General features: G+C 42.1%; 1 protein-coding gene across 3 annotated transcripts in view; it reads left to right on the forward strand.

Moving 5' to 3' along the window:
- The first annotated feature begins 3,059 nt into the window (after positions 1–3,059).
- Positions 3,060–21,717, forward strand: part of LOC137380638 (ornithine aminotransferase, mitochondrial-like) — a 44,951-nt gene continuing 26,293 nt past the window's right edge. Inside the window, exons 1-3 of one of the 3 annotated variants that reach the window (XM_068052797.1) lie at positions 3,060–3,140; positions 6,402–6,628; positions 8,344–8,568. In XM_068052797.1, coding sequence (XP_067908898.1) covers positions 6,427–6,628; positions 8,344–8,568 — 427 coding nt within the window. In that variant the 5' untranslated portion in view covers positions 3,060–3,140; positions 6,402–6,426. Of the gene's footprint in view, positions 3,141–3,249; positions 3,389–3,880; positions 3,931–6,401; positions 6,629–8,343; positions 8,569–21,717 lie in introns of those variants that run through there. The other 2 variants (XM_068052795.1, XM_068052796.1) reach the window with 2 other exon arrangements.

Below are 21,717 nucleotides of genomic sequence, written 5' to 3' on the forward strand. Positions count from 1 at the left end.
TTTACTGTACTGTAAAATCCTCCCAATCCTCAGGTTTACTACTATTTCTGGCTACTTTTATAGGCCTGTTCTTTTAATCTTATACAATCCTTAACTTCCTTTGTTCACCATGGTTAACTGCCTTTACTTTTGGGGTTGTTGTGCTTTGAAGGAATGTATAGTTGCTGTAAACTATGTAATATTTCTTTAAAGACTATCCATTGCCTGTGTACTGTCATACCTTTTAATGTAGTTTCCCAATCCACCTCAGCCAATTTGCTCTTCATGCTGTCATAATTTCCTTTGTTCAAATTTAACACCCTGGCTTCAGATTGAACTACCTCACTTTCAGACATAATGTAAAATTCTATCATATTATGGTCACTCATCCCTAAAGGTTCTTTTACAAGATTATTAATTAGCCCTTTTTCATGACATAATATTTGAACTGTTCTCTAGTCGGTTCCCCAACATACAGCTCTAGAAAACCATCCCTAACACATTCTAGAAACCTGTCCTCCACAGCATTAGTGCTCATTAGGTTTACCCAGTCTATATGCAGATTGAATTTACCCATGATTACTGTATTACCCATGCTATATGCTTCTCTAATCTCCTGATTAATACTATGCCCCACAGTACCACTACTGTTTGTACAACAACACCTGGGCTCTTATCTCCTCTCCTCAGCAGGGAAATCAAGCCTTTCTTATAGTTCTTCATACAAATCAGTGATACCCCCTTTATGTTCCCAATTGGTTTACAAACTTTGCAGTTTCTTGGTGTCATGGCCTGATTGGGGTACTGCCTTGTCATCTTCTCCTCTAGCAGTTTCTCATCCACCCTGTCTCCTTGACCGTTGGGCTGATTGCTATACAATGAAGCAGCTTGCAGCTGTCCTGTTAGTTTTTGCTTGTTAGTCTACTTCTACTGATAAGCTGTGTGTGTAGCCCTGAAACTATGAAGTCAATTCTGATAAGCTGTCTGTGCAGCTCCGAGGTTAGTTTGTTAGTAGTACATGATTGATCAATTATTTCACCTTAAATGTCCCCATATTATTCTGTCCCCACAGTCCCCCCTTTGATTCTTCAAACACTTTTAAGAATCATTCCCTTGATCCCACCTAGGTGTCTTTAATGGTCTCTACTTGTCTAGAAACAGCCTTCAACACCCGGAGGGGTCACACTCAATACGTTGCCTGCTTGTGCCACAAGAGGGGCCCACGGGAGCTCTGTAAAGGCATACGTTTTGCAGGGGCTTCAGTTACTTGTTTACAACAACACTTAATAAGCAAAAACATCAAATACAGAATTACAAGTCAAAAGTGAGCAACTACTTAAAATACATGCAAAGAAGATAATACAAATTCTAAACATATCAGCAATTAATAATTCGGCGTTCAATCACGGGTCGCTCGTTTTACGTGAGAGGTGTGTATCCAGGCTTTCTTTCCTTCCACTTTAACTGCTGACTGGGTGGTCAGTAGCACTTGGAAAGGTCCCTCCCACTTGGCGCCCAAAGGTTCTTTGTGTATTTTCTTCACGTAGACCCAGACTCCCGGGACAATGTCGTGCCCTCCTTCTGGTGGGTCACCCCAAGCTGCCGATTCCTGTGAGGAGGCAGAACTGACAGCATTTGTTAAGTTCTGGCAATATTCTAGTAAAGCGTCACTCATCAAGTGACAATCAGCTTTACGCAGATCAATTGTTCCCAGTAAAGACATGGGTCTCCCTGTTATTACTTCAAACGGGCTCAGGCCCGTAGTTCTGTTCAGGGTCTCTCTGATACTACACAGAACTATCGGCAACGCCTGAGGCCACTTTATTCCTTCCTGGTGATACTTGGATAGTCGCTGCTTTAGCATCTGATTCATTCGTTCCACCTGGCCTGATGACTGGGGATGATGAGGACAGTGTAAATCCCACGTAATGTTCAGTAGTCGACTGACTTCCTGACAGACCGCGCCTGTGAAATGAGTTCCTTGGTCAGAGTCAATGCTGACCGGTACTCCCCATCTGGGGATGTAATCCTTACGCATGACCTTAGCGGTGTGATTGGCCGTGGCTCTTCTAGCTGGGACGGCCTCTACCCATCTAGAAAATTTATCGACGATGACTAAAATGCCGGTGTATCCCTGACAAGGTGTGAGAGTGATATTGTCGACTTGTAAGCACTGGAATGGGCTGGCTGGAGCAGGGGCTCTCAGTTGAGGCATTATCGTAATGGGTCCTGGATTGTTTTTCTGACAGACCACACAGCGGTCAGCCACCAGCTGTACGTATTTTTTGAACCCTCGACCCCACCAGCTTTTCTGGAACTGTGCTGTCATCTGTTGCGGGTCCAGGTGTCCCCAGGAGTGAATTTGTTGGGCTAAAAAGGGCATCAGCGCCTGTGCTGCGACGGATTTCTTGGTGTCCCTTTGCCTCCATAGGCCGTCGTCACATATCTTGCTTCTATCCAGGTCCATTTTTCTTCTTTGGAACATTCACTCTGCATCACTTGTAGGTCTTGTGTCAGATGGGACGCATTCAGTTTACATATTTGCGTCCGTGCATCCGGGGGATCATCGTGCGAGGCGGCTTCCTTGGCTGCCTTGTCGGCCAGGCCATTCCCCTTTGCCTCTATGGTGTTGTCTTTCGTTTGGGCTTTACATTTCAAATGGATACCTTTTGTGGCAATTGCATCACCTCCAGTAGGTCTCGGACCTCTTTCCCATTTCGAATAGGTGTACCAGCAGCAGTGAGAAATCCTCTTTTGGGCCACAGCTGACCAAAGTCGTGTGCGACTCCAAAAGCATATCGTGAGTCTGTGTAAATATTAGCTGTCTTCCCCTCTGCTATTCGACATGCTTCTGACAGGGCTCGCAGTTCGGCTTGCTGGGCCGATGTCCCTGAAGGCAGGCATCCCACTTCCTCAACTTCATGTAGGGTTGTAACTGCCCATCCTGCTTTCCGTGTACTGTTGTCAACAAAAATCTGTGAAAAGGATTAAAAATCTGGGGGGAAGGGGAGTGGAGGGGGGAAAGGGAAGGTGGGGGGGGGGGGAGAAGCGGAGGGGACCAGCCTCCGTCACGTGGGTCACACGCGCCTATTTAAACGGTCATCGGGAACATGCATGCGCTGGTTCCAGTGAGATTAGCAGCTGTAGAAGGAGCGGTGAAGGTGAGGAGGAGCATGAGCACTCTTTCGGCTGATTCGGATAATCCGGTTTTCTCCTCGGGTTGGGCCACATCGCATCGGCGCGGTTAATTGTAACTCGCTTGGAAATGCCGGATTTTGACGCGATTTCTCGGCTGCCTGTTTCTCCCTTACTCCGTCTGCAGACAAACGATGAATTAACTTGTTCACTCCTGGCCCCTGCGATGTGATTAATTGTATATGAAGGGAACGCTGGATGTCCCACCCCGCTGGTAATTGGTCGATCTGCCAATTTATAAGGGAGTAAAGTCATTTCTATCTGTTATCTGGCGATGAAGAGATAGCAGAGCAGTTAAATGTGTTCGAGTGTTCTGTATTGCCAGCCATTGAAGAAAGCTAGCGTGCAGGGAATAGTGAAGTCTGTGTTTGCAGTTTGCTTTAAGCCTGTTTGTGGACACTTGGATGATTTTCAATAGAGTTGTGGATGTATTTTGGTATACTTCAGCAGAAGTTAGGATGGCTATAAATCATGCAGCTCTGAGATATTAAGGCCAGGTCGCAAATCCACTTAATGGTAGCAGGGGAGCTGTTTTATTTTGACTTTGGAGCATATTCAAACCAAAATGAATGTTGCTGCAGCTGAAGTGCAGGTTTCGGGTTACAAGCTCCTCAATTGAGTTTGCAGGGAGCTGATTGGTCTGCACAGTATTTACCCCCAGCTACTCAACTGCTAAAAATATTTTTTTAGAAAATAGGTACTACGCTTGGTTGCTTTGCACCTACTGCTTGCCATTTGGGGAATGCTGGGGTCCAGGTGAAACATGGTTTCGTTTGTTGCAAGATCTCAGTTTAATGCAGTCTTTCTAAAAAATTATTTTGTCATTTTATAAATGGGCTGGTTTTTTAAAGTGCTTTTTTGTCTCGTAAATGTTTGGTGTTTGAGGAAGATGGTAGCTTATATAAATATTCAAGATATTTTGGTTGCAGGATGATTTGTAGATTACTTGAAAGTTGGCATGCATCATGAAGTATTTTTTGTAATATCTGGTGAGTAGGTTTAATACACCCCTATCAGCAACTCAGTTGCTGCGACGCCTCACTCCCTTCGCAATGCAATCTTTGACAAGTATTGGGTGGTTCTTCCAAAACCTATTTACTTAAGATTCATGGACATCAGAAGCAACTGCTGTTGCGAGATATAATATTTAAATGCAGTGTGGTGTTTGATAGTGCTGTTAGTGATTTTAATTCTTGTGTTCAAGTGTTGTAATGAAAGATTATTATAAATACAGAAAGCAGGTCAGGTAGTATCTGTGGAGGGGGAAGTAGTTAACTATTCAGGTTGATGACCTTTCATCAGAAACTTTCTTTTGCTAAATATATTTTCAGGAACATGGTTATGGTTTATTCCAGGCTCAGTAATTGTAGGCATGTCGTTCAGAGTTTTTGTTCCTGGGAGTTGAGTTACAAAAGGGCATTCATTGGTTGTAACTTGCCTTTCAATCTGGTCCTAGTGTTCAAGTTTCCATGAAAACGTTTGATGTTCTGATCTAATAACCCAGAATTTGTTCCAAAATGGTGAATATTTCTAGGTCACTTTGGGTATCGTTTGAAATGTAATTACAAAGTTTAGGATTAAGTTTATTTTATCATAGAAATCAAATTTTTGCTGTCTAATGTTTGTTAGGATGGGCTACAAAATAAAGCTTTATATAGAGTAAGCAGTTTTTTCAGAAACTTGATTGTGGTTAGCAGGAGTGATGGTTTAAAACATCATATCTAGGTGCTTTTAGTAGCAAGAAAGGCACAAATGGTCTAGAAAATGCTGGAAATACTCAAATCAGGCAGCATCTGTGGAGAGAGAAAGAATTAACATTTCAGCTCGATTGACCTTTTGTCAGCACTCTGAAACGTACTCTCCCTGAAACGTTAACTCTGTTTATTTTCTTTCTCCACATGCTGCTTGACCTGAGTATTTCCAGCATCTGCAGTATTTTGCTCTTGTATAAATGGTCTATGTTACAACAGGAGTAAAACAAAAATGTCGCAAACTGGGAAACGGCACAGGATAGAGATATTTGTGGGGGTGGGTGGGTTAGGGGCAGTGAAAGTACAATGCCTTTCTGTTAATTACCTTTATAGCAGTTTAGTTTGTCTCTAAAATACAATATATTAAAGTGCAAATATTTGTACATTTGTGCTTGAGGAAAAACTTTCTCGTAGCGAGTTAAGGTCTGGAATGCGCTACCTGAGGATGTGGTGGAGGCAGGTTCAATTGATGCATTCAAAAGGGAATTAGTTGTATGCAAAGAGAATGTGCAGGATTGGGGGAGAAGGCAGGGGAATAGAACTGAGGGTGTTGCTCTTTTAGAGAGCTGGTGCAGACTTGATGGGCCAAATGGCTGCCTTCTGCGCTGTAACGATTCTGTGATTGTGTTGATGGTATTTATTCATTGTTGGCTGTACAAGCCAATCCTCAGTTAACTAGAGCAATATTCCCTGCTTGTTGCATCATCTGGAAACATAATATGGTGTCCTTCCAGACTATTGCTGGCTCCAAGCTTTCAGTGATGCTGAAGCAAGCATTAAAGTAGTCAGGCATAGTTTTATTACTATATTAACTCTGTATATGCAAAAATAAATTCACTTGCTCAGCCTTGCTTTCCTGTGTCAAGTTCCCTATTTTTGTTAAACATTAGAAGTGATCCTAAAAGTATACATATTTATGAACTTCCTTGCATGGCAAGGGTGCTGTTTGGAGAGCAATACAATTTGGTGATGGCTTCTTGACATCAGATGTAGTTGCATCATGGCTGTGTGGAGGAGGGTTAAGATTTTGGCTTCTGTGGGATGTTAGGAAGGGATTGTTGAATTGGGCTAATCTTGTGCATTGGTCTGGGCTGTGTAGGAATTAGGCAAGTGACTGCCTCATACCTACTGAACCGGAGATGGAGTCTGTAAATTACTTTTAAATGCTGTTCATCTGTAATAACTTCTAGTTTTGGTCCTTGCACAGTTTTTTCTAAGAAGTACTAAGTATTCAGATGCAGCCCAGAAGATTTAAGTTAACTCGTGTTCATGTTGCTGTTTATGGGATGTGATTTTATTTTCCAAATGGATAGTACCTGTGCACGTACTTCATTTGTCATTTAAAACTTATTTGAATGTTTCAGCATCGTAGCTGAAACATTGAAATGGAATATTAGCTGAGGCCAAGTTTCATTGTTTCATAAATTGCATAAAATTTAATACACTTAATTAAACTCTGTTTCTTCATTTGTGCAGCAAAGCTTGGAACGTATTTTTAAAAATGCTGTCCCGATTCTCGCATTCCATAAGTTCCAGTGCTTCGGTCTTGAAGCGAAGACTCAAGACAGTGGCTTACTCTGCCGCCACCGAAACATCATTAAAATCTGAGAAGTCACTTACTTCAGAAGAGGTTTTTGCACGTGAAGAAAAGTATGGTGCGCATAATTATAGTCCACTGCCTGTAGCATTGGCCAAAGGGGAAGGTAGGCACTTGAATGCTTGATCTTAAACTTAATTGCTGATTCTACAATCAACAATGCCCAAGCCAGACACAGCTACAGCATTGCTTGTGCTTTTAAGCCAAATACAATTGATATTTCATGTTGTATTCAAATTTATTGAAATAGAGTACAGGCCATTTTGATTCAAGGCTTGGTGATTGTACAGCTTGCCTTTGGATGTCTATATTAATCACTCTGGATGAGAGAAGTCATTCAGCTCCTCATCCATCCAGGTGAAGTCCCTCCTGTATTGGAGCACCAGTTAGATCTTAAATGGTTGCATATTTTTGCTTTCTCTGCTCAACCTGATAACCTATTCCATATATCCACTGTGCATGAAGTACTTTTTAAGGTTAGTCTGAAATCTTCGTTGAACCTGTTTTGAACTTGTTCCCTTGGCCAACTCTTGCAGTTTAATTTAAAGTAATTTCCCGCATTTAACTTTTCTATATTGATAACTATGTTCTATATGTCATGGAGTCATAATGGCACAGAAGGAGGGCATTCGGCCCATTGCATACATACCAGCTCTCTGCAGAGAAATCCAATCAGTCCCATTCCCTGGCTGTGTCCTTGTAGCTCTGTAAAGTATTTCTCTCAATTGCCTATTCAATTTTCCCCTTTCATAACCCTCCTAGGCACTGAGTTCCAGGTCATCACCACTCACTGTGTATATTTAAAAAAAAAAAAAAACTTCTTCCTCACATCCCTCCCCTGTACCTCTTGCCCAAAACCTTAAATCTGTTTCCTGTGGTCCTTGCACCAACAGAAAATGGGAATACCTTTTCTTTGTCTACCCTATTTAAACCTGTCAGAATCCTGTATACCTCTATCAAATCTCCCCTCCAATCTCCTTTGCTCCAAGGAGAACAACTCCACTTTCTCCATCCTAACCTTGTAGCTAAAAATCCCTCATCTGTGGATCTGTAAGATCACTTATTAGATTTATTCTTTTGAGACTGAAAAGTTCCTCCAATCTTTCCTCATCTCTTAGACCTCTAAAACGAGAGATTTGCCCAGTGGTTTTTCTCTGCATCTCCCTTGTGCTTCAGAGACCTGAACTAGACAGAGTACATCAGTGTGACCTGGCCAGAGCAATATACATTTTTATTATGACTTCCTCTGATTTCTACCAAACTGCTTTGGCTGTATATAGTTCAATATTATATTGGCTTTGTTTGGACATCTTGAACATAGATCCAGAAGTATTAGTATCTCTTAATTTCATTCCCAGCTATTTTAACACCATTGGTTACTGGTTACTGAGTTGGATGATCAGCCATGATCATAATGAATGACGGAGCAGGCTTGCAGGGGCGAATGACCTACTCTTGCTCCTATTTCGTATGTTTCTATGAATAAGTCACCCACTTCCTATATGCAACACCTGTCCACCTGAAGATTTGTACCAATTTTCTGGTTACTCTTTTTTTTTTTTTTCAGCTCCCTGGTTTTGTAATTTTTAGACTTCCTTCTATTTCCCTCTGAGCTTGATATCATCTGCAAATTGAACCAGTTTTCATTGATGTGAAAGTGGTTGAGGGATTCATCTTGTCGTAGAATCACAATCTTACAGCACAGGAGGAGACCATTTGGCCCATTATGCCCGTCCTGGTGAATTAGTTTTTCTTATTGACATTAAGTTGACTTCAAATATTTAACAAATGTCATAGCTTTGATCAAACTCACCTTTTCAGGAGTTTATGTCTGGGATGTTGAAGGCAGGCGGTACTTTGACTTCCTGAGTGCTTACAGTGCTGTGAATCAAGGCCATTGTCACCCAAAGATTATTGGAGCACTTAAATCTCAAGCTGATGAATTGACTCTCACTTCACGAGCTTTCTACAATAATTTACTGGGAGAGTATGAAGAATATGTGACTAAGCTGTTCAACTACCAGAAGTTGCTGCCAATGAATACAGGTGAGTAAACAACAGTGATTGTGAACAGCCAGTGTAGGTGAGCGAGCACAGGGCTGATGGGTGAACGGGAGTTGGTGTGAATTAGGATGCAGACAGCAGAACTTTGGATCAGTTAGGGCATTTAAGTGGTCATTGGATAGACATATGGATGAAAATGGAATAGTGTAGGTCAGATGGTTTCACAGGTCGGCGCAACATCGAGGGCCGAAGGGCCTGTACTGCGCTGTAATGTTCTAATTCTAATTCTGTATTTAAAAGAAGCTCTGTAACTATGAAAATGTGGATTTTTCAATTATTTTAATCGTTGTTTCTTATTGGTATGGTATCTATAAGGCACAAGCTCATTTTGTCCATTATCTCAAACAGAGCTATGAAAATTTCCACAAGAACCTGCATAGGGGCTACCTGTGGATAATTGCAAGGACATGCTTGTTCTCTGGCATCTCATTATGTATAAAATATTTGAGTTGAGTTATGCTATTTTATGATGCATCTGTTGGTGTTCTGCATGTATTTATAGATTTTAATTGCTCATGCTGTGCTAAATGTGATAAATTGAGTGTTTTTAAAATCAGATGAAAGATTTTAAGGACATTTTATTTGAGAAGCTCACAGTTCACTGCTATTCAATACCATTACTTGGTGCTCTGCAGAACACTACCTTAAATACTAATGGTCTTTGGAAATCAGCTCATCTAAGATCTGGCCCTCTACTTAAATTCTAATTGCTATATTTAAACAATTACCTGAAAAAAGTGGAGAGGTTACCTGCTAATCTTCTGGGGTTATGTACCCAAGAGCATCCCAGGTTCTCTTTGCCTTCAGTTTTTGATTTGGCTGATGCTGTGAATCTAGTCAGTTGTCTAACTGGGATGGCAAGTCAGGACATTGTGCAGAGAACGTTTGATTTAAATCTATCTTGCTGTTGCAACATTTGTCTGACCTGTTGTAAGGTAGGGAATGTTAAAAATGCAAAATTGTTCAAATATGCAGTTTTTAACTGGAGTATGGTTAAAATAAACTCAATGAAACAGTCGGTTCAGAATCCTTATTTTAAATGTGAGTCATGCCCACTAATTCAGTTCACTCAAAGGATTTGAGGTATGACCTATTTGTAATTTCATATTGATTAATGCTTTGGTCATCTGTTCTTCAGATGAATAAAATATTTTTGATATTTCACATCAAACTTTAATAGGTTTATAATTTTCTTTTTAAAAAAAAAAAAATCACTGATTCTATGTTCACTACCCTTCAGTATTCAGAATTCTTGGTTTGTGTTTACGGAGCTTTTCATCCCATCTAGTCTAAGTTCCTTGTGTGCACTTGATTTGTGCATTTTAGAGAATATACTGAACTCTACTTTAGGGATCTGTAACAGAAGTAATGAGGAAAATAATTTAGTCCCGTCTCATTTTGAGCCTTCTATACAAACGTATGAAAATGATGGGCCAGCAGGTCTTTTCCTGTCCATCAGGCCTGCACGCACCTATGATGCCTGGAACATTACAACTACACCCTTCCTACACACCTTTTTTCTCTTTCTCCTTTCCCCCCCCCCCCCTGGCAGACATGTAACTTCCTGTGAGGTGGGAAATAGTCGGAGATAAAACATGGAAAATCCCCCTCTGATCCTCTCTTTAAATCAAAACCAGTCTGGGAGACCACATTGAGCATGTGCATGTTAATTGTAAATTCACTTGCATTTGTATAAGATGTGATCTCTGCCCATCCAAGGGCCCAGTTCCCTCGTAAAGGCTTGCAGAGATTCAGCAGGAAATGCATTCTGGAGGCTTTCTGCTTTTTGGGAAAAGAGGAAACACGTCACACTTTTCCTATTCCTTCTGTGTAGTTAAAATGTATGTCCTTTGGTCCTCTCCAATCTATCAAACAGAAATAATCTGTAGGCATGCAGTCTGTGGAGGTATTGGAGATATATTTGCAAGTTGACCAAGGCTGGCAACTGAATATTCTGGAGTATTTGACTGTCTGGCATACCACCACCACCACCCCCCCCCCCCCCCCCAAGCCCCCACCTGCCAAGACTGAGGCAGAAATTATTTCGCCATATGAACATTAAAACTTAAAATTGCAAGCCCTGACTGGAGGGATATTTGCATAGTACCAGACATTGTTGAAACAATGGCGAAGCAGTTGCTTCCCCAATACACAGAAGTGGTCAGACCAGTTTTATTCACATGACTGGCTGTTGCAGAGAATTTGAACTTTCGACCAAGGATGTTGGAGACTGTCCATATAAAAGCTAGTCACATGACTAACCTGCTGGGCAACCTGGGAGTTCTTTTTAAATTTGAACTCCCAACAAAGGGATTTGAACAGACAAAGCTGTGTGTTCATGGAGTAAAGATCTCTCCTGGAACTGAAGCAAGAATTATAGCCTCTCCTGTCTGCCTGCCTTCATCTCTTCCCATGGAACTGAACCTTGTGAAAACACTTGAAACTCAAAGGTTTCCAACGTAAACAAGTTTTTAAGACAACGACTGGGCCCCAATGAAACGCAAGACCATATCTTCAATCAAGGACTACAGTGAGCTCGAGAAACAGGAACAGGATATTGCCTCAAACTGTTCTACTTATCTTCTCTTTTCTGTCCCTATCTGCATGTTTATATTGCGTGTACATGCTTGCGTGGGCGCATCAGAGAATCAGTCAGCGTGAACCTTATTAGAGTTTAAGTTTAAGGTTTAATAAATTTCATCTTTCTGCTTTAAACCAAAGAAAGCCTGTTTGTGCTCATCTCTTTGTCTTATTATTGGAATTGAACAAGGATTCACAAATGGGAGCTCAAAACACTGTTTAAAATTAAACCCTGTTAGAATAAAACCAGGTAAAGATAGTAACAGACCCGTAGACATTGCTCACCTGGTTGTAACCTTGACGCTTCAGAAGGAAAGGAAAAGGAGGTGGTGTCGCTCTGTTAATAAAGGATTAGTACAGTAGTGAGAAATGATCTTGGCTCGGAACATCAAGATGTAGAATCTGTATGGGTGGAGATAAGAAATAGCAAAGGAAAGAAGTCACTGCTGGGAGTAGTTTATAGGCCCCCTAACAGCTACACTGTAGGACAGAATATTAATGAAGAAATAAAGGTGGTTTGTAAGAAAGGGACTATAATGGTGGTTTAATCTTATTGCATGAATCAAATTGGCAAAGATAGCCTGGAGGACGAGTTCATAGTGTATTCGGTGCAGTTTTTTAAGAACAATACCTTCAGGAACCAACCAGGGAGCAGGCTATTTTAGACTTGATACTTTGTGATGAGACAGGATTGATTAATGGCCTTAGAGTAAAGGCAAGAATGATCATATCATAGAATTTCGCATTCAATTTGAGGGTGAGAAATTTGGGTCTGAAACTAGTGTCTTACCCTTATAATTGCCTTAATTTATGTTTATGAAGACGACATTGGGAAAATAAGTTAAAAGGTAAGACGGTAGAGAAGTACAGGCAGACATTTAAGGAGATATTTCATATCTCTCAACAAATTTATTCCATTGAGAAAGAGACTCCACAAGAAGGATGCCCCACCCGTTGCTAGCCAAGGAAGTTAAAGGTGGTATCAAATTTGAATGAAAAGGTGAACAATGCTGCGAAGATTAATGGTATGCCAGGTGGTTGGTAAAAGTTTAGAAATCAGCCCAGGATGGCTTAAAAGGGAGAAATTGTTATGGGTAAACTAGCAAGAAATATTCAAGTAGAGCCTCTGCAAGAATATAAAAAGGAAGAGAGTAGCTAGAGTAAACATTGGTCTCTTAGAGGATGATACTGGGGAATTAATATTGGGAAACAAGGATATGGAATAGACTATGAACAAGTATTTTGTATCTGATTTCACATACAAAGCATCTCAAGAATAGTAGAAAATCACACGGCAAAGGGGAGGGAGGAACTTAAAACAATTGCTGTTACTGGAGAAAGTGAGTGGGATATTAATGGGACTAAAGGCTGACAAGTCCCCTGGACCCAGTGACCTACATCGTAAGGTCTTAAAAGAATTGGCTGCAGAGATAATGGATACTTTGCTTGTGATCTTCCAAAATTCCCTGGATTCTGGAAAGAATCCAGCAGATTGGAAAACTGCTAATGTAACACCTCTAATCAAAAGAGGAGGGAGACAGAAAGCAGAAAACTATAGGCCGATTAGCCTAACATCTGTGATTTGGAAAATGCTGGAATCCGTTATTAAGGAAATTGTAGCAGGATGTTATTTTCTAAATCGAGCAGAGTCAGCATAGCTTTAAGAAAGGGAAATAATGTTTGACAAATTTATTAGACTTCTTTGAGGATGTAACAAGCAGGGTGGATAAAGGGGAACCAGTAAATGTGTGGATTTCCAAAAGGCATTCGATAAAGTGCCACATAAAAGCTCGCCATGTAAGATAAGAGCTCATGGTGTTGGGGGTAGTATATTAGCAGGAAGAGAGAATTGGCTAACAGGAAACCAAGTCGGGATAAATGGAGAATTTTCAAGTTGGCAAACTAATTATTGGAATGCCACAGGGATCACTGGGGCCTTGTTTTGGACAGGTAGGAAATGATAGGGGTGGTTTCCTTTTTCACCTCTCAACTGACTGCAGACTGTTTGTTTTTATTAGAGATGTATTTTAACCCTTGATCATTTTAATTGTCAATAAACAGACAAATTACAAGTTATCTTGTAGGTTTAAAGAAAGATAAATGTTTAACAATCCAAAAATCAGCAACATCATGTGCACACATGAGAAAAGATAGAAATGAAAAGATAGCAAGCATTTAGGTCTTTTTTTAAAGATTTCTTTGTGAAACCTGGTTTGTTTCCCGGGAGTAAAATTTAAATGGTGCAGGCCTGTTTTGTCTTCTGGCTCACTGGAGTCGAGCTTTGGAGAGTTTCCGGTGGACAGATGCTCTGCTGCAGACTTCTTTGGTTAACTCTCAGTTACAGGCCAATAGTGAAGGTCCTGTTTCAATACCTCAGATGTGGAGTTTTCAAAGGTCACCTTTTACGTCTCTGCCTCAAGGTAGTTTTTAAAGATAGTATTCAGCAGTGGTCTCGGCTGCAATAATTCTGGCTGCTGGCATTCTGCACAGAACTTTTTTCTTTAAAAGAAGGAACTTTACTGGGTTGATTACTGTTGGGTGACCAAAAGTTGCTGTCCCCGGATTTCATACTGTTCTGACCAGGTGTGAAAGGGGTCTAGGGGGTTGCCTCTCAGCCTTTGCCTGGTTTGGCTATAATAGGGTTTAACTTTTAAAACACTGTTTTAAGCTTCCACTCTGAACCCTTGTTCACCACTCTCTAATTGTAATGGCAAAGAAAACAACCAGACAGGTTTTCTTGGATTTAAACAAGAAAGGTGTAAGTTTATTAACCTTAAAACACTCTAATTCAGCTAAAACTCTTAGAAATACGTGACGCGACCACACTAGCATGCATATGCAATAAGCAGACATGCAAATAGAGACAAGAGGAGGAGAGAGGTTTAAAGTAATAGCTAGAGTTCAGTTACTAGCTTTTGGGTTTGATGTAAAGTCTTGGATTGCGGTTGTCTTGCAGGTTTCGTTGGGGCCCAGTGCACACTGTCAAACTTGTTTAGCTGCAGCAGTCTTTTTTTCTTGAGGTTTGAGTGGCTTCACTGGATCCCCCGGAACTTCGTGAGAGAGGGAGAGCAGTCCCTTCTCTGTTTTCAAATTGCAGTCTCTTTTCCAACTATTCCATGAGCACAATTCAAAACTCCAAGTTGGCCAGCAGGTTAGTCATGTGACTAACCCCTTATTTGGAACAGTTCCTGCAGTCTGTGGATTTCAAAGCTCTCAGGGGTTGTAGCGCTGTCTGTTACACACAGGATGTGGATCACAGTTGCCCAGACCAATCTTTAATTGAATCAGTGAGCAATTGCCATTGTCTCTTTTTTTTAAAACTGTCTTTAGATTGCAAAATGAGCTTTCATGTTTCCAGCCACAGCCCTTTTAAACCAAGCTTATTTTTTTCAGTCCAGTAACAGTTTAAAATTAATGTTCATATGAAATTAATGTCTCATTTTGGCAGGTGTGGTTTTCATGACAATACCATGTCTCTGAATGCGTGGCCATTGTTAGACAATGGTGTTTGAATGTTAGTCTTCTTGATAGTGGTGTTTGGCCATACCTATTATCCAGAGTGAGTCTGGAGCCTCCAGGTCTGCAAAGGTCATTTTTAGTCCAACTGGTTGAAAAAGGTGCCCATTAACATTGAATGGGGCCATTAGCACTTGTGGGGGAATCCTGAACGAGGGGGCATAGTTTAAGACTGACATGAGGAATTTCTTCTCAGATGGTCAGTAATCTTTGGAATTCTCTTCCCCAATGAACAGTGGAGACTGGGTCATGGAATATATTCAAGGCTGAGCTATGACTGATTTTTGATCTACAGCAGAGTCGAGGGTTATGGGGGCCAGCAGGAAAGTGGAGTTAAGGCCCCAATCAGATCAGCCATGATCTTGCGTATTGTCGGAGCAGGCTCAAGGAGCTGAATGACCTACTCTCTCTTATCTTGTGATCCAGCCTTTCATTTGTTTGTTTTTTTTTATTTCGAAATACAGCACTGAAACAGGCCCTTCGGCCCACTGAGTCTGTGCCGACCATCAACCACCCATTTATACTGATCCTACACTAATCCCATATTCCTACCAAACATCCCCACCTGTCCCTATATTCCCCTACCACCTACCTATACTAGGGGCAATTTATAATGGCCAATTTACCTATCAACCTGCAAGTCTTTGGCTGTGGGAGGAAACCGGAGCACCCGGCGAAAACCCACGCAGACACGGAGAACTTGCAAACTCCACACAGGCAGTACCCAGAATTGAACCCGGGTTGCTGGAGCTGTGAGGCTGCAGTGCTAACCATTGCGCCACTGTGCCGCCCATTACTTACTTCTATCAGGTCGGTGGTGCTTTAAAGTTATTAGGCACAGCTGTTTAAGCTGATCTGAGAGATTTTTTTATGGGTCATTCTTGTAGCTCTCCTCTGAACCTTTTCTAAGGCCATTATATCACTCCCTATGTGAGAGGTCCAAACTTGTCACAGTTCTGCAAATGTGGTTTAACCAACAACTGTTACAATGACAGATTGATATCCCTTGATTTGTACTGAGTGGTTCCATTAATGCAACTTTATCCTATCTGCTTTGGCTGCAATTTTTCTGCATTGGTCGTGAACCTTGATCAATCTGAACAATACCACCTAGATTCTTTTCTCAGCTACTTTCAGTATCATTTCCTGTAAGTAAGTATTTTCTGTGTTGATCCTATCCATATGCACCACATGACATTTAACAGATAAATGCAATTTGCCATTCTTTAGCCCATTCCCCAGTGCATGTAAATCTTTTTGCAGCTGATTACTCCTGTATAGCCTTGACAGTTTAACAAATTTTAGTATTGTCTGCAAACTTACTGATCATACCCCAGTCACTACTGACAGGACATTAATAAAAAGTGTGGCCCTGACAGCAATCCCTGGGGAACACCACTCTTAACCAGCCTGCAGGTTTATCTACAACCTTTGACCTATAGTTTGCTTTTTGTTTGTGGGATTGGAGCTATTTCCTTATCCAGGTATCAAATTCCCACTGATGCCATACAATTCCACTTGAAGTAATCTATTGAAGACTTTCTTGAAAATCCAGTAGACAATGTCAATTGGATAAACTAATCTAGTTAGTTCTTCAAAAAAACACTCAAATCAAGTTTGCAAGATACAACTAACCTTCTTTTCTGTAAGACATGTTGAGTATCTGCAATGGCCCCTTTATTGCGTGATTTATAAAGGGCATTCCTTATGATAAGCATCTTTGCTATGATGGATGTCATGTTGATGGATTTGCACTTCCCCAGCTCTGCTATGTCCTTTTATTTGTTTGAAAATTGGAACTGCATGAGTTACCTAGGGATAATTGCCTTGATTCTTAGTGAAGAAAAGGGCAAGAGGGTCATGTGTTTCTTTGTGTAATCTTAAGCAACACAATGAGGTATGTGGATTCCAGTTTCGTGAAGATCTCTAGAAGGTTTATTAACAGCTAAAACTAATACAATACAGAATCTGCATCCAGGGCATTGCAGTGCAGAGTGCTTATGGCTTAGTCACAAGAGTACATCCTGGTACTTGGCTTATTAGCATAGCATACTGAGTTCTTAAAGGGACATCACTCCGACAGCGAATATACAACAGTTCACAGCACCTGCCCCATCTCTTTAACCACACTGGGTGGATGCCATTTGGGTCTGGAGCTCAATGTCTCTTTTCATATTTCCTATCCAAGATGACATTTCTTATCTATTATATGTAATGCAATGCATCCTACAGTTGAAACATGAACGCTATCCACGTGATAGACTGGTGTAAATAGTCATTTAACAACAGCTCTGTTATAAATCCAGGAATTTGCCCTAAATTGTCTTTCAATGGCCCCTTGTGAACTCTAACAGTCTAATGACTCCAGATGTAGCTGAAAAAGCTTTTGCTATTACGACAATTCTTTTCCAGTTTGCGTTCTCCCAGTTGTCTTAAAGTTAAATTCCCTACATTTGTAAAATATTTTCGGTTTCAGTCTAATTTGACTCTGCAAGTTTCTAGTTACCAATAATCTTGCTTTGACATGTTTGTCCTTTTGAAACATTAGTTTGGCTTTCACTGCTATATATAGTTTTTTTTTTAATGTACACCCTGCTATTTAAATTATTAATTGGCCTTTGCACAATTCTCCCTTCTTGCAACTCCTTGTACCTTTTGCTGTTCGTTTTCAACCACCTTGTTGAGTTTTGCTGATATTTCTCCATAAATGTGCTTGCATTCCACATTTTTAAAGTTGTCTAACATTAAATGGACAAACGCTCCATGTTTGTTCTTCCATGGAGCTCTTGTTCTAAAAATTTGTTTCTGAAGTCTTGCTCATCTATATTGCTTTGTGGCTTAGTTTTTATTTGCCTTCAGATTGTTGACTGGTCTAATCTTGACTTGACTAGTTTTTAAGTTTTCAGCTTTATTTAATGAAAGTGTAAAGTAATTACTCAAATATCAGGAGTAACATTTTTTTTATTCATTCATGGGACGTGGGCGTCACTGGCTAGGACAGCATTTATTGCCCATCCCTAATTGCCCTTGAAGTTGGGGGTGAGCCTCCTTCTTGAACTGCTGCAGTCCATGTGGGGTAGGTGCTAACAGTGCTGTTAGGAAGAGAGTTCCAGGATTTTGACCCAGCGACCGTGAAGGAATGGCGATTTTATAGTTCCAAGTCAGGATGGTGTAGCTTGGATGTGGTGGTCGTCCTGTGCAGCTACTGCCTTCTAGGTAGAGGTCACGGGTTTGGAAGGTGCTGTGGAAGGAACCTTGGTGAGTTGCTGCAGTGCATCTTGTAGATGATACACATTGCTGCCACTGTGGTGGAGGGAGTGAATGTTTATCGATGGGGTGCCAATCAAGCAGGCTGTTTTGTCCTAGTTGGTGTCGAGCTTCTTGAGTGTTGAAGCTGCACCCATCCAGGCACGTGGAGAGTATTTCATCACACTCCTGACTTGTGCCCTGTCGATAGTGGACAGGCTTTGGGGAGTTACTCGTTGCAGGAGTCCTAGCCTCTGACATGTTCTTGTCGCCACGGTATTTAGTGTATTTTATTACTGATCACTTAAGGCACTTGAATGGAATTTTGTCACAGCAGTGGTGACTGGCTGGGATGCAGTTGTGGTGGATAGCATTGGGATGGAAGTCTGACGTCTTCACGCTGCTAAAGGATATTTCCAGAGACAGCCACAGGAGATGCAATTTAAAGGCAATTTCACAAAGTATTTACAGTTTTGAGAACAGCAGAGCTTCAGAGGCGGAAACTCAGTGGAAGGTCTGTTTTTGCTGCAGTTGGCAGTGCCTCATTTCCTCTGGTTTTGAGACCTCCAGTGAGGAGAAGCATCAGAGAGGGAGAGAACTACAGCCATCAGGAGTGGGGCTGCAGCACCCAGAGGGGCATCAGAATCATGAGACTGGAAGGGGGCACAGGGGCTCACAACCAGCCTCTTGTGTGCAGAAGATGTTGCCCACCAGAAAAGCTTCATCGTCAGAAGCTCTGCTTCTTGCGAATGTCAAATTGGTGTTGCCAAAGACTCTGCATCACCATGGAGGTGGTATTGAGCTGTGTCATGATAGAGGAGGAGCTGAGTCAAATGGGAAGTGGCAGGCACCCATGCATGTGGTGGTGAAGGTCATAGTGGTGTTGAAGTGTTACACCTCTGGATCATTCTCGGAATCTCATGGAGACACCTGTGGGATTTTGCAGTTCACGGCTTATCGATGTGTCAAGATGGTCACAAATGCCAAGTTCGAGGGCTGGCCAATACGTGCACTTTTGCACTGATCCAGACAGGAAGGCTGAGGGCTATAGGATTTGGGGTCAAAGCTGAATTTCCCCCAGGTGCAAGGTGTATCGATTGCACACATCAAGGCTCCCACAGACCAGGCAACAGCCTTCATCAACAGGAATGGCTTCCACTCGCTGTGCAAGTGGTTTGCGATTATCACAAATGCTTCCTTCAAGCCTGTGCAGTCTCCTGGGATGCAGTCATGACTCCTTCATTCTAAGGAGGTCCCTTAGGCAAGGATGGATATTGGGTGTCAAGAGCTAGTCCCTGAAGGCATTGCTCCCCATCATGCAGAACCCCAGCACAGATGCATAGGAGACAGAACAGTTGCCACCTGACAAATCGTGGCCATAGGGCTTCTGAAAATGCAGTTCAGATGCTTTGGATCTGGTGGATCCCTTCATTATGCCCATCAAAGATCTCTTATATGGTAGTGTGCTGTTTTCTGGGGTAGCATTGGCCAATCCTAGAGCACGATGTCTCCTCCAAGGATGAAGATTTTGGAGGGGGCTGCTGATGGTCACTAATTGACATTTCTCACAAGCCTTCCTTAGACGCTCATGTAAACAAATAAATCTTCTACCTTCTGTAGCCAAGTTGCCCTTTCCTTGAATGCCCTTACCATCCCATGACATTAGGTTAGCCATAGATAATGCATTGATCTAATGTGGTGTGGACCTTTCCATCACAGTCTTTATAAAAGCAACTGAACTGTTAATGGCCCAATAGTACAGAAATGCTTAAAGTATTCATTTGCTTGCACATGTTGAATATAGATTCTACTCATACTTCTAGATCTCTCCATTTCATTCCAAGCTATTTTAACACCATTGATGGTTTTTGGTTACCGAGTTGGTTGATCAGCCATGATCAAAATGAATGGCAGAGTAGGCTTGAAGGGTCGAATGACCTACTCATGCTCCTGTTTTCTATGTTTCTATTTTGTGGTGCAGCATTCATAAATCCTTCAACACCAAGGCGTCCCAGTACCTGTGCAAGAGCCACCTCTGTCTTCGCAGCTTCATGAGGTATTGGTGCCATTGTCAGAGGACTGGGTTCCACACCAGGAGTGTCTTGAGAGGAGCTCCCTGTTGCTTCAGGCAGCTGCTTCTCTACCCTTGCAGGGTTCACTTGTCCCTCCCTGAAATATGGACGCCTGACTATGATTCCAGGCGTCTTGCACCCCTCTTGCCCAGCTATTCCTCCACAGAGCTCATGGCGGAGGTGATGGCATACAGATCCATGTGCATTACTGACATCCACTGATATGCTGAATGTGGCTCTCCATGAGGGTCACCCTCCTCAATGGTGTATGCCATGCATGTATGCACCAGAGACGTGGCTGGACTCATGGCCTGGAGTAACTCCTCCATTATTCGTGCATAGATGCGCAAAGCCTCTGGAAGCACTGCCAGATGTTCTCACACCACCTGCTGCAGTTGAGGATCACCATGCCCTCCCATTGTCCTGAGTGTCAATGACTGCAACAGTCACTTCCTACACCAGCTGCTTGGGTGAGACTTGTGCTGTTCTAATCAAATTGTGCCCCCAGTGCTGTTTGTGAACAACTGCCCACTGATTGTGAGAGTATCTGTGCTGGTGGAGGAATGTGAGGCTGCATCTGTTGAGGTCTACTGCTCTGTTAGAAAGCTGTCCAGTAGGCTTGGCAGCTGTCTCTTCAACTGACCTGAGAGTGGAATGATGGGAGGGCACTGCCCGTTCACAAGTCCTTCCGACTACTCATCCTCTGGAGTTCTGAGGTGACCAGTGATGGCTTCATGAGTGCTATGCTTATTGGCCACTAGAGGGTGTATTTCCCTCAATCCATTTTGGTACTTGTCTGGCAGCTCTTCATCTGTCTCATCAGCGACAGGCTGCCCTGCCTCCAGACCTCCTAGCTCCATGATCTCCTCTTCCATTGGCATCCGGACTGGACTGCCAGATATAGCATGCTGCCTCTTGTCCTCTTCCTCGAATTGTGAGCTTGTTTCTCCTGCAAGCACATAAATTAACATTGTTACTTGTTCATACGCTCACACCATGCCTTCTGTTGGTGACCACATCATTGTCCATTTATGCCACAGGGATGCCTGCTGCACATAGCATTTCAGTTCAGGCAGTGCAAAAGTCAACTCTGATCAGTGTCCTCGACAGATGCAAATATACATTTGGTAGCCAATGCTACTGTCTGGGTATTGCTGACTGGGTGGATACTCCAATTTCATATTACTTTTTTGTGACATTTTAAGGCTGCCAGCTTAATGTTATGTGCTGCACTCGCCTTGCAAGACTGCATCAGATCATGGATCTTCCTGCACTGCAGCAGTCTCCACCTATGCCCACTTCATCTGCCTAGCTTGCCCCTGTCTCCCATCCTGAGGGAAATTGGAATCTATACTAGTTGCTGTTTTCAAGCAATCATTGTAACAATGGAACCTAAAAGCTTTTTTCAGTGTGCCAGTAAAATACAATCATGTGATGAGATCTTTGGTCCTGTGATTTTATATTGTCAGGCAAACCCCCACCTGCCAAGACTGAGGTACACATTATTTCACCACATGAACATTAAAACTTAAAAAGTGCAAGCTCCTGACTGGAAAGACATTTTTGCATAGTAAGAGACGGTGTTGAAACAATGGGGGCCCAGTAGCTGCTTCCCCAATACACAAGTGGTCAGACCAGTTTCAGTCACATGATGAACTGGCTGTTGCAGAGGTTTGAGCTGAGTTTTAAATTGGAGAAAACAGTACTTGAGTACCTG

This window comes from Heterodontus francisci, chromosome 20, assembly GCF_036365525.1.
Source record: "Heterodontus francisci isolate sHetFra1 chromosome 20, sHetFra1.hap1, whole genome shotgun sequence".
Classification (NCBI taxonomy): Eukaryota; Metazoa; Chordata; class Chondrichthyes; order Heterodontiformes; family Heterodontidae; genus Heterodontus; species Heterodontus francisci.